This window comes from Acinonyx jubatus, chromosome B2 (assembly GCF_027475565.1).
Source record: "Acinonyx jubatus isolate Ajub_Pintada_27869175 chromosome B2, VMU_Ajub_asm_v1.0, whole genome shotgun sequence".
Lineage (NCBI taxonomy): Eukaryota > Metazoa > Chordata > Mammalia > Carnivora > Felidae > Acinonyx > Acinonyx jubatus.
The window spans coordinates 41,355,655-41,372,270 of NC_069385.1; the positions used below are offsets into that span (position 1 = coordinate 41,355,655).

Sequence of the window (16,616 nt, forward strand, 5' to 3'; positions counted from 1 at the left end):
ATGGGAGAGAATACATAAAACTTAAATTACTCTCAAGACCTTGGCACCTATTAGGATAAGAGAAAAAATCTTTACTTACTAAGAAGTACATCTATTCTACATATAAGTTGTTACTGTGGCAAATAATGGTGCCAAAAATTGTAATAAAGCAAAAGCATGTTTCGGTAGATAAAAGATTCAAATAACACTTTACCACGTCTATGTAAAATAAATACCAAGTAGGCCAAGTCTCATGTGTCCTTTTTCCCTATTTTTTGTCCTATTTTTTCCTAAGAGATGGGCCACATAGAAAAGTCTTATGAAACCACCATAAAAAAAAAAAAAAAAAAGGATGAGTAACACATGTAGAATTTTTTATGCTTTGTGTGCCCTCATGTGTATGAACATCATAAGAAATCTAACTTAAGTAGAATCATATTTCCTACAACAATTTAAAGATCTACTATTTCATCAGTGAGACTCGTGCATCATGTTGTTTTAACTGCTCTAAATTCTTTTGATCACCATTAAGAAAATATAATATTGAGGTAAAGTCAAGGGCTATAAATCAAAATTAAAGGGAACCAATACTTACAGAAAAATGACCTTTTATCTTGGTTTCAACAATGTGATCTAAGTACTTAAAGCACTAACCTCCAACCCCCAACACACAAATATAAACACCAGCCCCTATATTAAGATTATATTTGGAAATAATACTTTACCTTTTTAATTCAGAAAGCCTGGACTCAATAGTTTCCTGTTTTATTTGAACCTTCTGAGCACTACTTATAATTTTTGTTAAATCTTCCTGACGAATCTTGTTTTCTTCTGGTTTTGAAGATGAAACCTTTTGAAAGCAAATTCAGGAAATCAAATACTAAACACCATATTCGTAATTCAAAGTTTCCCTATTATAAGTAAGTTTTGTAGCCCATTCAGGAAATTAGATTTAGTTCCAAAATGCTCAGGTTAGGACGCTATAAAAAGAATAAAATTCATAGCTTTGCAAAGAGAAAGAATAAGAAATAATCAATCTGTTTTTTGTTTTTTTAAACGTGGAAAAGTTTCTAAGAACAGGAACAACTTAGGGGCGTTTTTTTTTTTTGGTTCTATTTCGCCAAACTCACTGTAATTTCTTCAAGCCTCTTTATTATCACATTCCATGTTTAATTAAATTTATGCAGTAACAGCTGCACACTAGCCCATTTTCTTTCATGGTCCATTAGCTCTTTTCTCCCCTCTCTTTTGTGGATTTAGTAAAATATTTTATTTCAGCAAAAGATACCATTCATTTAAAAATGTATTATTAAATGCTTACTATAATGCAAGCGACTTATTCTGGACATTGGATATTTAGCAGTGAATTAAGGAAAAAGCCCTCCAGAGAGTGGACATTCTAGCAGGAGCTTACATTTTTAAGCTAAATTAGAAGGAGTGAACCATCCCAATATGGATGATTCCTCAATCCTCAGAATGTAAAGATTTTCCTTCCCTCTAGAAGGTATTTGAAGACTAAGCCCTCAGGACAGTTGACTGCAGAGAAAAAATACAAAATAGAGTGAAATAATGAAAGCTTTATTAATCTAAGTCATCCCAACAAGGAACACCTGTGTATTTCTGTACATTCTTAATTTCAACAGGTGAAATATTAAGTCTTGGCCAAAGATGCTACATGGTAATGCCCGAAATAAATCACATTAACAATAGCTCACCTTCCTTTTAATGTTCTCCAACAAGTCATCCTGGCCTTGTTTGAAGTAAGGGTGCTGAAATTCAACAGGACCATCTCTTTCCTGCTTTACAATTCCGGAGTCAATATGTACAACTTTACGGAAACCATCTGAAAAAGAGTAAAAATTTCGATTACTAAAATAGACCAAAGTAAGATTTCCTTTTTGCTTATCAACCTAATGGGAAAAAAATGGTTTAATCCATTGATGACAGTGTTCCAAATAAACTGCTATCCATACTCACACATATTCAGTTGCCTCACAAAGCTTGCCATGTTATTGTGCTTGAAATATTTGGGGAGAATTTCTTTTGCAAATCTTTGTTCATCCAAAACCAGAAAACTTTGGCCATTCTGAAAAACAACACAAAAAGTCAATTAGTTGAAGTCCTAAGAGGTGATACATATGAATCCCAAAACTGGGCAGTCCTTCTATGACACTTTCAGATCAACATTTTATTCCTATTAACAGCAACAAGAAACAAACTGTAATTAAGTGCCAAACTGTAATTAAGCTTTTTAATGTCAACCTCAGAAGTTTAGTAAGAGTATGTCTCAAACCAAAAACTATATCATACACTGTGGCAAAATATTAGAGAAGAATTTCCCTTAAATCAGAAACAAGAAAAGAAATACTATACGTAGCCAACATAATTATTTAACATTATTTTAAAGCCAATGTAATTAGACAAAAACAGGTAAAATTTAAGAGGAAGTCATATTTTATTGTTATCTGCAACAGACATATCTTTGCACAATCAACTGAAAAACTGTAAAAGAATTCAGTAAGATATCTGGTTACTAATTAATATTTAAAGTCACTAGTGTTCTGGCATACCAAAAAATAATTTGAAACTTACAATACTGTAATCAAAACAGTATGATACTGTCATAAACACAGAAAGATCAATCGAATAAAGAGCCCCCACATACACCCTTACATATAAAGCCCAAGAGTTTTTACAAGAGCATCAAGACCATTCAATGGGAAAAGGACAGTTTTCAACAAATGATGCTGGGAAAACTGGATACTCACATCAAAAGAACAAAGTTTACCTTACGCCATATGCAAAGATTAACTCAAAATGGATCAAAGACCTAAACATAAGAAATAGAACTATAAAAATTATATATGTGTGTGTGTGTATACAAATTTTTTTAAAGTAGGTTCCATCCCCAGCACATAATCCAAAGTTGGGCTTGAACTCACAACACTGAGCTCAAGACCTGAGCTGAGATAAAAGAGTCAGAAGATGCTTAGCCGACTGGGCCACTCAGGCACCCCTAAAACTATAAAAATCTTAGAAGAAAACTTACGGGAAAAAGCTTTATTTGGATTTGGCAATGATTTCTTGGTCAATACCAAAAGCACAGGCAGCAAAGGCAAAAATTGACTAACAAGCCTACCTCAGATTAAAAACTCTTGTGCAAAGAACACCATCAATAGAGTGAAAAGGAAACCAACAGAATCAGAGAAAATATCTGCAAGCTGTGTATCTGATAAGGGGTTAATATCTGTAATAAAGAACTTCTACAACTCAACAACAAAAAGAAAACAACCCGATCAGAAATGGGAAAAGGACTTGAGTAGGTATTTTCCAAAAAAGATAAACAAATGGCCAATAAACAAAAAGGTGTCTAACATCACTAATCATTAAGGAAATAAAAACCAAAACCACAATCACCACTTTACAATATTAGGATGGCAATTATTTTTAAAAACACCAAATAAACAGAAAACAAATGCTAGAGGATGTGGAGAAACTGGAAACCTTTGCACTGCTGGTGGAAATGTAAAACATAGTAGAGCTGCTATGGAAAACAGTATGGTAGTTCCTCAAAAAATTAAACACAGAATTACTACATGATCCTACCATTCTACTATGTATCCAGAAGAATGGGGCAGATACTTGGACAGATATTTGTATACCCATGTTCATAGTAGCATTATTGCAAAAGTCAAAAGGTAGAAGCAACCTGGGGCACCAGGGTGGCTCAGTTAAGTGTCTGATTTCAGCTTCAGTCACCATCGTGAGTCTGAGCCCCGGACTGGGCTCTGTGCTGACAGCTCAGAGCCTGGAACTTCTTTGGATTCTGTGTCTCCCTCTCTCTCTGCCCCTCCCCTGCTTGCGCTCTCTCTCTCAAAAATAAATAAACATTGAAAAAAATAAAAGTAGAAGCAACCCAAATGTCCACTGACGGATAAATGGACAAACAAAATGTGGTATATACACACAGTATTATTCAGCCTTAAAAAAAGGAAGAAAATTCTAACAGGTGTTACAACATGGATGAACTTTAAGGACGTGCTACATAAAATAAACTAAGCATGAAAGGACAAATATTGTACTATTCTACTTATATGAGATATCTGGAATAGTCTAATTTATAGAGACAAAATGGTTATTAGGGGCTAAGAAGAGGGAGGATTTGGAGTTATTGTCTTGGGTACAAAGTTTCAGTTGGGAAGGTTGAAAAACATTCTGGAGACAGATGGGAGCAATGGCTGCATAACATTGTAAATGTACCTAATGCCACTGAACTGTATACTTAAAAATGGGTAAAATGGTTAATTTTATGTTAGGTACATTTTACCATAACAATTTAAAACTAAAATAGAATAAAGAAATCAGTAATAGAAAGATTCCAATAGAAAAAAGTCACTTACCTAAAAATAAGTCTTAAAAATATACACAATGTTTATGAGAACATTAAACTATAGAGGGACAAATACAGAACTGTAAAGCTGTCAATTCTCCCTAATTAACCAATACATTAAATTCTCATTTAAGAAGAAAATTTTGGAGACGAGGTGAAAACATGCTAACACAACCAAATATTAGGTACTGAAGTTCACTTGTAAAATAATTATGTAACAATAGGCAAGAAAATACTAAAAACAATGAGAAGAGAGGTGTTAACCTTACCCTATAAAGGTGAAAGGATAAGTGTTTACAAGAGTTTTGTACTAAAGAGACGGTCAAAAAGAAAAAATGGACTAGAGAGAACAGAAGCATAAGCAAATCTATTTGAGAATTATATTTACAATATATTATATTATATAATAATATATAATAACATATAATAATGAATATAATTATATGTGTAATAAGTACAAGTAGCATTCATATCAGGGGGAAAATCTGGAGAAAAAAGGATGATTTCATAAACTTTCCATTTGGAAAGAAAAAAAACAAAAGCTCAATGCTAACTCACTGCTCAATGCTAACTCAAAGCTCACAACCATGCTTTTGGGAGTATGAAGTAAACGTAGAAGCCATAGTGGTAAAGAATTTATAATTTATTCATGGAAACTGCTAGCTGCCTACCCTATTCCCAAATTTCTCTAACTCCTTTTGATTTTTGTTATTTTAAAGCTAAAATTGTATATTTTTAAGATGTACAACATGATTTAATATATTTATACACATAAAGGACTACTATAGTCAAGCTAACATCTACATCAAGCTAAAAAGCTTCTGCACGGCAAAGAAAACAAAATAAAAAGAGAACCTAATGGAATAAGAGAAAATAACTGTAAGCAATATATGTGATAAGGGATTAATATTCCAAATCCGTAAGGAACACATTCAATTCAACAGCCAAAAAAGAAAAAGACACAAACAGATTAAAAAAGAACCCAAATACACATTTTCCCAAAGATACAGAAATGGCCATGGCCATTAGGTGTATAAAAAGGTGATCAACATCACTAACCATCAGGGAAATGAAAACCAAAACCACAATGAAGTACTACTTCATATCTGGTAGGATGGCAATTATTAAAAAAAAAAAAAAAAAGTGTTGGTGAGGATGTGAAGAAAAGGGAACTTTCATATACTGTTTGTGGTAATGTGAATCAGTATAACCATTATGAAAACACCATGAAGTTTCCTCAAAAAAATAAAAAATAGAACTACCACATGATGCAACTACCCCTTTCCTAGGTATATACCCAAAGGAAATGAAATCAGTATCTCAAAGCATTATCTGTGCTCCCATGTTTACTGCAGCATTATTTACAATAGACAAGATACAGAAACAACTTAAGTGTCCCTTAATGGAAGAATGGATAAAGAAACTGATACACACAACACACACACAGGAACACTATTTACCCTTAAAAACAAAGAGATCCATCTGGAAAAACACGAATGATCCTCTACTTTGTTATGAACAGAATCACAATTTTGTCTGACTTGCAACCACATTTCTCAGTCCCCCTTACAAAAAGAGGCAGCCAAATATACCCCTGGCAATTAAGATATAAATAGAATGGACTCAGTGGGGCTTCCAGAAAAGGTTCTAAAAGGGGAAACATTCAAAGTGTCAAACCCCTATATCCCATATCCCCGCTTGGAACTTGAAGCTAATGACTAAAGCTTCAGCAACCCTGAGGTAGAGAAACTAAGTATGGCTGAAAAGACCAGAATGTGACTGGGTATCCTCAGACTTAAAAGGAAAATGCATCTCTATTCTGTTTAAACCACTGTTTGAATTTCTACTATTTGTGTCTGAAACTAAACATAACTATTAAGAGTTAGAAAAAATTCAATAAAGTTGAAAATTAACATAAAAATATTTTAAATACTTATGACAGTTAATTGCATTAAAAATTTCTAAAAAATCAGTAAGATGAAAAAATCCAATGTAAAATTTAGAAGAGGCCCAATCTCATTATAATTGTGTAGCAAAACAAATAATGATTTCCTCTTATTAGACTGGCAAAATTTGAATTTTTTTTTTTTAATGTTTATTTATTTTTGAGAGAGGGAAAGAGAAAGAGCACTAGCAGGGGAAGGGCAGAGAGAGAGGGAAACACAGACTCTAAAGCAGGCTCCAGGCTCTGAGCTATCAGCACAGAGCCTGATGGGTGCTTGAACCCACAAACCGAGAAATCATGACCTGAGCTGAAGCTGGACGCTTAACCAGCTGAGTAGATTGGCAAAATTTTTAAAGTTTGATGATAATCAGAATTGGTTATTAGGTAATAACTATTAAAATTAAAAATGCATGTTTTTTCCTATCTAAAAAAACTTTACCTTGCTGCCCTCTCAATCTATTCACCCCATTTGTCTTTTCCTTCACTGCAAAACTTAAATTTAGTTCAAAGCCCCCTTCTCCAATTTAGTACTATCTACTTACTCCTGCTAAAAACTGGTTTCATTCTCCCTCACTCTACTCAAACTATTTTTTTCTAAAATGTCAAATGCCAAATTCAATGCCTTCTTTTCAGTCCTGATCTTCCCACACCTCTTTGTGGCATTTCATTTGGCACTACTGACAATCTCCTCCTTAAATACTCTACTCTTTTGACTTTGAAACTAAATACTATTAGGTCTCCCCTCTCTCATGTTTCCTTTCAATTTTCTTCACCTATCAAAGGTAGTGTGTTTTTTAGGTTTCTATCCTTGATCATGACACCTTTTACACTCTTTTCCTAGGCAATGTACTGACTTTATTAAATATGATGTTTTATTATAAATGATCACATCTATATCTCTGCCCCATCTCAAACTTCACACTTGGATTTTTCAACTGTTAACATTTTTGCATCATGTTCTTTAATTCACCATGTTCTCAACCTACTGTCTGTATCAAATCCATCTTCCTAACTCACCAAAATCAACTTTTTTCCTGTATCCTCCTCCCTGGCAATTGACTGAGAGGGGAAAGGGTCATAAGTATGACATTAACAACAAAAAGATAAATTAAAAATTCTCAATTTTAACAGCTAGTTAACTTAAGGGAAAAATATAAAAAACATGTCTTTTAAAAATAAGAAAAAGTGATCTGTGATCACTGCTTCTATTTGACATGCTGAGGTCTTACCAACACAAAAGAGACAAAAATTGGAGGTATAAAGCTCTGAAAGGAAGAACAAAACTATCATTCACAGATTCATGGATGTACACTTAAAAGACCCACATGAGTAAAATGATTAGCCCACTGGTTTATCTATCAACACACAAATGTTATTTGTATTTCTAACTACCAGCAACAGCCAGAATGTACTTTTAACTAAAGAATACCACATACAACATCTTTTTTTTAATGTTTATTCATTTTTAAGAGACAGAGAGAGTGTAAGCGGGATTGGGGCAGAGAGCGAGGGAGACACAGAATCTGAAGCAGACTCCAGGCTCCGAGCTGTCAGCACAAAGCCTGATGTGGGGCTCAAACTCATTAACCATGAGATCATGACCAGAGCGGAAGTCAGACTCTTAACCAACTGAGCCACCCAGGCGCCCCTCCACTTACAATGTCTTAACATACCTACGAAGAATATCTAACAAAGATGTGCAAGACCCAATCACCAAAAAATAAAGAACTTTTTTTTTTTTTTATTTAAAAACTTTTAATGTTTATTTATTTTGAGAGAGAATGTGTGCGCGAGCAAGGGAGGGGCAGAGAGAGGGAGACAGAGAATCCCAAGCAGGCTTCACACTGTCAAGGCGGAGCCAGACGTGGGGCTCAAGATCTCACAAACCGTGAAATCATGATCTGACGTGCAATCAAGAGTTGGATACTTAACTAACTGAGCCACCCAGGTGCCCAAAATATATAATTTTATTAAACAAAATTAATTTTAAAACATGTCTTGTTTATGGGAATATTCAATATCATAAAGACTTCCATTTTCCCTAATCTGATTTAGTTTCAATGCAATTCCAATTAAAATCCCAACAGATTTTCTTTGGTGTAACTTTAATTTAAAACACATACAGAAGAGGGGCACCTGGGTGACCCAATTGGGTGAGCGTCCAACTTCGGCTCAGGTCATGATCTCACAGTTCGTGGGTTCGAGCCCCGCATTGGGCTCTGTGCTGACAGCTCAGAGCCTAGAGCCTGGAGCCTGCTTCGGATTCTGTGTCTCCTTCTATCTCTGTCCCTCCCCTACTTGTGCTCTGTCTCTCTCAAAAATAAATAAATGTAAAAGAAAAATATTAAAACACATACAGAAGAACAAAGACCAGCAAGAGTCAAGGTACTCCTGAGGAATAAACTGCCCTCCCAAAAGCAAGACAGTATAAAGCTACAGTAAGACATGCGATGAGGGAAGAAAAAAAAAAGTTCAATGGAATGGAACAGAGACCCTAGAAACAAAATCACAGTATCTACCTTGATTACTTTTGCTATAAGACATAAGTAGCAATACACATCACCACAGAAAGAAGGAACTACTCAATGAAGGGGCTAGGACAACTGAGTATTTATATGGAAAGCAATGAAACTGAATTCCTTACACCACTCACAAAAATCAATTCCAAGTGAATTAAAGACTTACACAAAATATGCAAACTTTTAAAACTTTCAGGAAAAAAAGAAGAGAAATGGAAAAGTATTTTCTCTCCCTGAGGTAGAGGTAAGAAAAAACATCCAGAAGAAACAAAAAGCATGAACAAAAAAGATGAATATATTAAATTATACTAAAATTTAAAACTTGTACTCATCAAAAGATAAGCTTCAAACTAGGAGAAGATATAAGCAACACATAAACCTCCAAAATGTATATACAGAATATACAAGGAATTTCTACAAATATTAAAAAATAAACTACCCAAAGGGCGGCTGGGTGGCTCAGACGATTGAGCGTCCAACTTCGGCTCAGGTCATGATCTCACGGTTTGTGGGTTTGAGCCCCGTGTCAGGCTCTGTGCTGACAGCTCAGAGCCTGGAGCCTAATTCAGATTCTGTATCTCCTCTCTCTGCTCCTCCCCCACTCACCTCTCTCTCTCAAAAATAAATAAACATTAAAAAAAAAAAAAAAGATAAGCCACCCAATAGAAAAATGGTCACATACTTCATAGAATAGGTAACACATATGGCCAATAAATATGAAAAGGTGTTTGAACATATTAGTAATCAGGGAAATATAAGTTAACACCTCATTGAGAGAACACTTTACATCTACTAGATCAGTAAAAAATTAAGAACAATGATAATATCAAGTTTTGAGGATGTGAATTAATGGAAAATCTCATGCATGGCTAAGTATAAGAGTGTTTAATCTCTTTGGAAAACAATTTGAACTATCTTCAGGTCGAAGAGTTCATATCTTATTTTTGAGCAATTCCACTCTTCAACATAGGTACCTATATATACGTTAAAGAAATTCTTGCTTATACACACCAGGAGAGGTATATAAAAATACTCATAATAGCACTTGACACAGTTGACCATCTTCTCTATCTTGAACGATTTTTTTCCATTAACTACTATAACCTTACTCCCTTGTTTTTCTCCTATTGCACTGTTCCTTCTCAATCTCCTTTGCTAGCTTTTTCTTACTTTCCTGCCCTCTAAAAATTAGAATGGCCTGTCTTTTAGCTCCTTCCATCTCCATTTCTCTCCCTGGATGATCTCATCCAATCCCATGGCTTTACCACTCACAAACCCCAATGCCAGTGTCTTATATTCAAACATCATATTCAACATTTCCACGTGGATGTCTTGGAGTGTAGAACTCATTCAGACTGTTCAAAAATATTCCTGTTTTCCTTCCTAGCACTGAACTTCCCTACCTCCTTTGAAATTAGGTGTAGTCATATGAATAAAGTATGGTCAACAAAATGTAAGCTAAATTTTCAAGTAACACTAGTGTTCATTTGTAATATCAAAGTTAATACGGCCAAACAGAATCTCTACCTGCATTTCTCTGAATACTCTCCCATCTGAGCAAACGGTATCATTTATCTTCTTGTTTAGGCCAAATCTGAGTCATTCTTAATTCTTCTCTGTCTTTCCTGTACTCCAGACAATTTATTAGTAAATTCTGCTGCTTTACCTTTAAAGTAGATACCAAATCCAACAACTTCTCACATCTGCACCGCAAATACCCTAGTCTCAGCTACACTATTTTTTTTTTTCAGCTACACTATTTTCAATACCATAGTGGAAAACTGTGATAATCTACAAACTAGTTCCCTAGATTTCCAATCTTCTTACTACAGCCTTAAGGCCCTATACCATCTGTTCCTGCTACTTCTCTAACCTCAATCTCACATTCTCTAAAGATATTCTAATCACAGGGGCCTTCTCCAATCACATGAACATGCCATGTTCAAAGCCTTTACATCTGCCATTCTCTTTCGCCTGGCCTAATTGTTCAGGTGTCTGCTCAAACATCATGTCCTCAGAGAGGCTTTCCTCATCGATCTACCTAAAATGCCCACAAATCCCAGATAACTATGTGCTAGTTATCAGTTTATTGCTCCAAATTCATTTTTCATTGTCTGTTTTGCAACCGTGGGGCTGGGTCCCTTAAATATCTTTTTCTAGAAGGCATGGTGATAAGCTTTGTCAATAGAAGATACTAAAGAGATTATAAGAGGAGGGGGGTTCTCCTTCCTATTTCCTGGTTCCTCAACATTGACAGGCTCCTACAGTGTAGGCACATTGTCCAGCACCTAGCTCTTGCAGTACAGAAGGTCAGCAGCAGAAGGCCAACAGGTTCCCTCAGCTTTCTCTCTCCCTTCGATGGTTTCAAACCAGAGTATTTCTAGCAAGACATGTCCCCACGAATAGCTTTCAAGGGTGGTCTAGAACAAGGACTGATAAACCTTTTTTTAAAGGGTTAGACAGTAAATATTTTGGGCTTGCAGGTAATAATACCTTATAGACAATATGTAAATATATTGAGCATGGTTATGTTCCAATTAAACTTTATTTACAAAACAGATGACTGGACCATGGGCAATAGTTTGCAAACTGCTGCCTTAAAGGAGTATTTCTCCCACAAGTTCTGAAGGATGAGCTTCCAATAAGTTCCACTAAAGTGGCACCAGTGGTTTCTTTGCCATTAAGTGAGACATAGTCATATTCTTATAACTGCCAGCCCTATATTCTTTAGAGTGTTTACTCCAATTCCTCTGATATAGTTAGTAATTCTACATTTTCCCTGTTTAAAATATTTAAAAGTAATTCTTTCCTTCTTTTATACTATGTGACTTCTGCCTCCTACTTAGTCCTAACTGTTATCTCTCTTTAACCTTCTTTATTTCCTTCATGGTACTTACCACTAACTAAAATTATATTATCTGTGTTTGCTTACTTTTTAATTATCAGTGTCCTCCACTAGAATATAAGGTTTATAAAGCCACTTTGTTCACTAGTGAATGAATTCCAAGTACCTAGCACACTGCTGGTCATAACATACTCATGATAAATATTTGTGAGTAACAAAATAAATGAATCATTGGCCACAGTGGACCAAATTATCTTTTTAGAAGTTTAACTCTTGGATCCTATCAGATGAATGCCCCTTCCTTATATTTTTACGTGCTCTCCCTCTCTCATACAACCCTCCTTCACTCATACTCTGTGTCTCTGTTTATGTCATTCCTTCAGTCTCCACTCTACAATTAGTAGATAACCTCTGAGTGCAAAAATTCCATCTTACTGCCATTTAAACCTGTGAGGCTCAAACAATAGAACATAGAACTCTCCCAACACATTTCACAAGGGGAAGAAAGCCACTACTGACTGTGTAAGGTGGGAGAGATGGGTAGCTTCTTTTTAGGCTTTACCCATAAAGGTTGGCAAGCTTCCAAATAACAACAGTTGTTAGTGCTCAAATTGGTACTCATTTAAAAACATCCAAAATATTCTTAAATAAGCTAATACTTTAAACCCACTAATCTAAAACATTTTTCAGAACAGAAATTTGTAACATTTTAAAAACAGTCCATAACTTTTTAATGTTCACCAGCCATTCCTTCTGAGTCTTTTGTTCACTCCCTTTTATGTATACAAATAGAAAATACTCATCAATGAATCTTTCAACTTTTCTGTAGATTCATCTAAAGTGGATTTTACCCCTATTCGGGCACACCTGTGGCTTTCTTGTTTTCAACTTAGTGTAATAATGCAATGGTTTCTGGGAAGCTCAAAACGATACCAAAACATCAGAATCTGAATGCTCAAATTAATTCAAAACAACTAGAAAACAGGAGACTAATTCTGGTTTTGCTCCATTTCCCTCCTATTTCCTGATTTGTCTATACTGATTTGAGAGAGATGGAGAAGTAGAGAATGTCAAAGGGCACAGATGGGTATGAGGTCTCTAGCAGAAATCACTTCTTGGTCTTCTCAAACAATATGAACAGAGACAAAGGTAATAACACTAATAAAACAATGACTTCCAGTTCTTTCCTGCTTTTATAACTGCTTCACTTCGACATACACTATCAAATTTCAGTAACAGTAAAGACTGTTCCTCACTATCAATGGCAAGAATTTCCTCCAACTTCTACAACCTCTTGTCCCTGAATATCAAGTTTCTGCAGTTGCTTCCAAGTTAAACCTGTGCCTTCTGTTTAGGACTTGGTTACATTTAAAACAGCTTTAAGTTGCCCAACAGTACTATCTCTGTCCCTGATTCTGGCAATAGACTGCCTACCAGAGCCAAAATAGCTACATAAAATTTTGAAGTTATAGAAAATGTTAAAAAAAGAAAAAAAGAAAAAAGAAACTTTCAAGGGGAGAATATGGGGAAAAAATATGTACAAATATCTTAAAGACACTCTGATCCAAAGACATTTCTATTATTTGAATCAATAACACATTTAGTATAGTTTTGATTGCTCATATATTTCTATAATTAATCATGATAATGGGTCATTATTTCATTTTTCATTTTTGTCATATTACAAGTTTCAAGAAAAACTAGCTCTAAGTGTAAGTCTTCAAGAATCTTAAGCCAAGCTTTTCAAACTGTAGTTGGTTAAGTTTTTCCCCCTTGCCTTACTCTCAAGCTAGAGGAGTAAATTATTTTCCACAAGTTAAAAAAAAAAAAATTGCATAAAAGATTTCCTGGTTTCCAAAACATCTGCTGCTTCTAAAAGGTCTTAATATGATTTTCACTCAGATAGTATAAATGCTAAATTACCTTGACAGAAATTCAGCAAAACACATTTGAAGGAAACCAGAAACAACCATAAATAGCAACTTTTAAAAGATAAGAGTAACTTATTTAGTTTTTTTCCATTTAACATCATTGTTTAATTAATGTTTTACCTTTCATTTCATTGTTAACACTGCTTTTGGAAAAGTCTATAAAGTAATAGAGACAGACGTCCTAAGCAACTAAGCTAAGCTCTAGACAACATTAATCCAGAATTGTCCACTGACTTGTGAAAGGGTAACATTTTGATATAAACTAAATATTGTGCCAAAGTGTATTAAGGGAAGTGCTTCTGATGGAAGACTGATCCGAGAGGTCAAAAATCTATGTTAAAGTCCCATCTCCAATAATGGGCTAGCTTTGTAATTATGGATAAGAAATCTAACCTAAGCCTCAACCCTCATCTATATAATGATGAGGCTAAACTGGATTATCTCTAAGATTCTTTTCAGGCATAATTTTATTTTTATCATCCCTACCACTTCCATTACATATCCCAAAAGATTTCATTGATTCACCATTATTAAATACCTAATGTGTCCTTGGTACCAACACGGTCTCTGTCCTCAATGAATTTATATTTTAACTGTCCTATTATGTATAAGAAAATTAGTAAAACATAAGCTTAGACCTATGGGATAAATAAGAATTATTTTTTTAAATGACCATACAAGCCAAAAACGTATAATAAAGTCAGCTTGGGTGGGAGAGACTCTCAGTCCAATCTCTAATAAATACAAGGCTGAGTAACAGCAGTCTGTGCTGATCCATCCCTGTCAACTTTTAATCCTTCTGACTGATGAAAAGCATGAGACATCTGTTTATTTTTAAGTGTATGCTGGCGGCTGGCTTCCTTATTTTCACCTTTCTTTGTACAACTGTACAGAATTCATCAAATACTTAACACACACCATCCAGCTGATGATACTGACCTTCAAAAAAATTAAGTCCTAGAAGGGGTATAAAGAAATGAACAAATGACAGTAATATAAGAAAGAATATGGGGTTAACACTAGTCAGAAACTCCCATGTACTCAACACAGTGCTCCCTTTTAAAAGTAAGTAAAAGTGAGAGCTATAATAGGACAGGAATAGAAAAGAGAGAAAGAAGGGAGGTAACATTTACTCAGCACTTAACAGGTGCCAGGCACTGTGAAGGTAGTTTTCACTTACTCTTCGGCAACCCTCTAAACAACTAAATACCCCAAACAGATAAGAAAAATCCACTCCGCTTCACAAAATGATTCCAACAGGCTGAGAGTGCATTCAAACGCAAATGCACTATTTATGTAATAATCATTCTGCTTAGAATCTTGTGTTTGGAACTGGAAGGGTCTTGCATCACCCAGGCAACCCATTCATCTTAAGGACGATGAAACTTAGGCCAGACAAGATAAGGTGCTTGACTAAGGTCATTCCTGTTTAGTGGCGGAGTTGGGATCAAACCAATAGTCAAGGCATCATATCCCACTCTCCCAGTAACTGTTCAGCGAAATTTAGTGATTCATGTTAGCTTCTCACCAAGTTACTGAACACCTGTCTATTACAGCACTTTTACTAAAATAATCACAAAAACCCGTTTATATATACAAATGGCTCAGAATTTCCAAAGAATGCTGTACCATTTTCTATACAAGATTTCGAAACGCAATGAGAAACTGTAACCTGCGTTTGAACATTTGCCTGTATCCCTCTGACTGCCCTCCTCATAAAGAACCCAGGGCCAAGCGCGGTGTATTTTTTAGTGAGGAGAATCGGGTCGCTGAGGTAAAGATTTCCTCAGACAAACCCTCGCGCCCAGGGCTGCGTGTGCGCTCAGCGATTCGTAACCCGCGAGCCCGGCGGGAGGACGGAGAATGAGTGTGCAGTAACGTGGCTCCGGCACCCTCGGCTCCTCGGCCGCCTTCGCCCTGCCGGGCCGGTTCCGACGCCGACGGGGCCGGACCGTTACGGGGCCTCCCGGGCCGCGGCGCGGGCCGCCCCTCCCCCACCGCGGCCTGAGCCAGCGGCGCCGGCCGGGACCCCCGCGGCTCCCCGCGCGAACAATACGAGGGGTCCCTCGCTAGGCTGACCGCCGGGGCCCGCGCCACCCCGCCACCCCGCGCCGCGGGCCGCGCAGAAGGCGTCGAGCCGCAGGCCGCGAGAGACAGCCCCACGGGAGGGAGAGAGAGGGGGAGAGTGAGGGGAGGGAGGGAGGGAGAGAGAGAGAGAGAGAGAGAGAGAGAGAAGGCGGTTAGTCAGGGGGTTCGGAGGCCGCCGTGCCCTCACCCCTACCTGGCTCCAGGTGATGAATTCGTTGGTATGGGTTTCCTCCACAAGCGTCCACAGCTTGCTGAGGAAAGCCGGCACGTTCGAACTCTGCTTCATTGTTAACCAGACGCAGGGATTCCAAATTCTACACCCGAACACGGCGGTGGCGGTGTCGGCAGCGGCGGCGGTGGTGGTGGTGGTAGTGGTGGTGGCGGCGGCGGCGGCAGCTGCTGCTCCGGGAGAACGCCCACAACGCAGGCGCAGCAGCTCCCGGGCCCCGCCCCCCAGCCTCGCCAAGCGCGCAGCGAGGCGGGGAGGACCGGCGGCCGCACATGACGGACAAGTCTCGGCGTTCGGCCCCTGCGCACCGGTCCCGCGCCGGTCCCGCTTCCGACCAATCCCAGGCGCGGACCACAGGACAAAGAAAAGCGATTGGGTGCTGCAGACGAGGAGGGGGTGGGAGCAGAAGGGGGCGCTGCCTTCTTATTCGCCTTTTATGCAGTAGCCGTCACTGTAGCGGACCTTGGGCTTAGTGGACTGTGTTTGGTTGTTTCACGTGGAAACGGCTTTGGGTTTCTGAGCTGTGGCTGGGAGGCTACAGAAAGTCCTCGGGGGTATTCAGCCATAAGTTTGGCAAGCAAAGTGTGGTTTGCGCCAGGCAGGAGGAAGTATAATAATTCACATGGGGGGGGGGGGCGGGGTAGGGAAGCAGCTTTCGAACATGATGTGCTAGGCCCCAAATTGAAACTG

The 16,616-nt window shown here is 37.4% G+C and overlaps 1 protein-coding gene across 6 annotated transcripts in view; it reads right to left on the reverse strand.

Annotated features, from left to right (window-relative positions):
* Nucleotides 1–16,123, reverse strand: part of HSF2 (heat shock transcription factor 2) — a 37,268-nt gene extending 21,145 nt beyond the window's left edge. For 3 of the 6 annotated variants that reach the window (XM_027056987.2, XM_027056986.2, XM_027056988.2), the window contains exons 1-4: nucleotides 15,891–16,123; nucleotides 1,957–2,065; nucleotides 1,695–1,822; nucleotides 705–829 (exon numbers count right to left, since the gene is read on the reverse strand). In XM_027056987.2, the coding sequence (XP_026912788.1) occupies nucleotides 705–829; nucleotides 1,695–1,822; nucleotides 1,957–2,065; nucleotides 15,891–15,983 (455 nt within the window). In that variant the 5' untranslated portion in view covers nucleotides 15,984–16,123. Of the gene's footprint in view, nucleotides 1–704; nucleotides 830–1,694; nucleotides 1,823–1,956; nucleotides 2,066–15,281; nucleotides 15,529–15,890 lie in introns of those variants that run through there. The other 3 variants (XM_027056985.2, XM_027056984.2, XM_015068266.3) reach the window with 2 other exon arrangements.
* Between the last annotated feature and the right edge of the window lie 493 nt (nucleotides 16,124–16,616).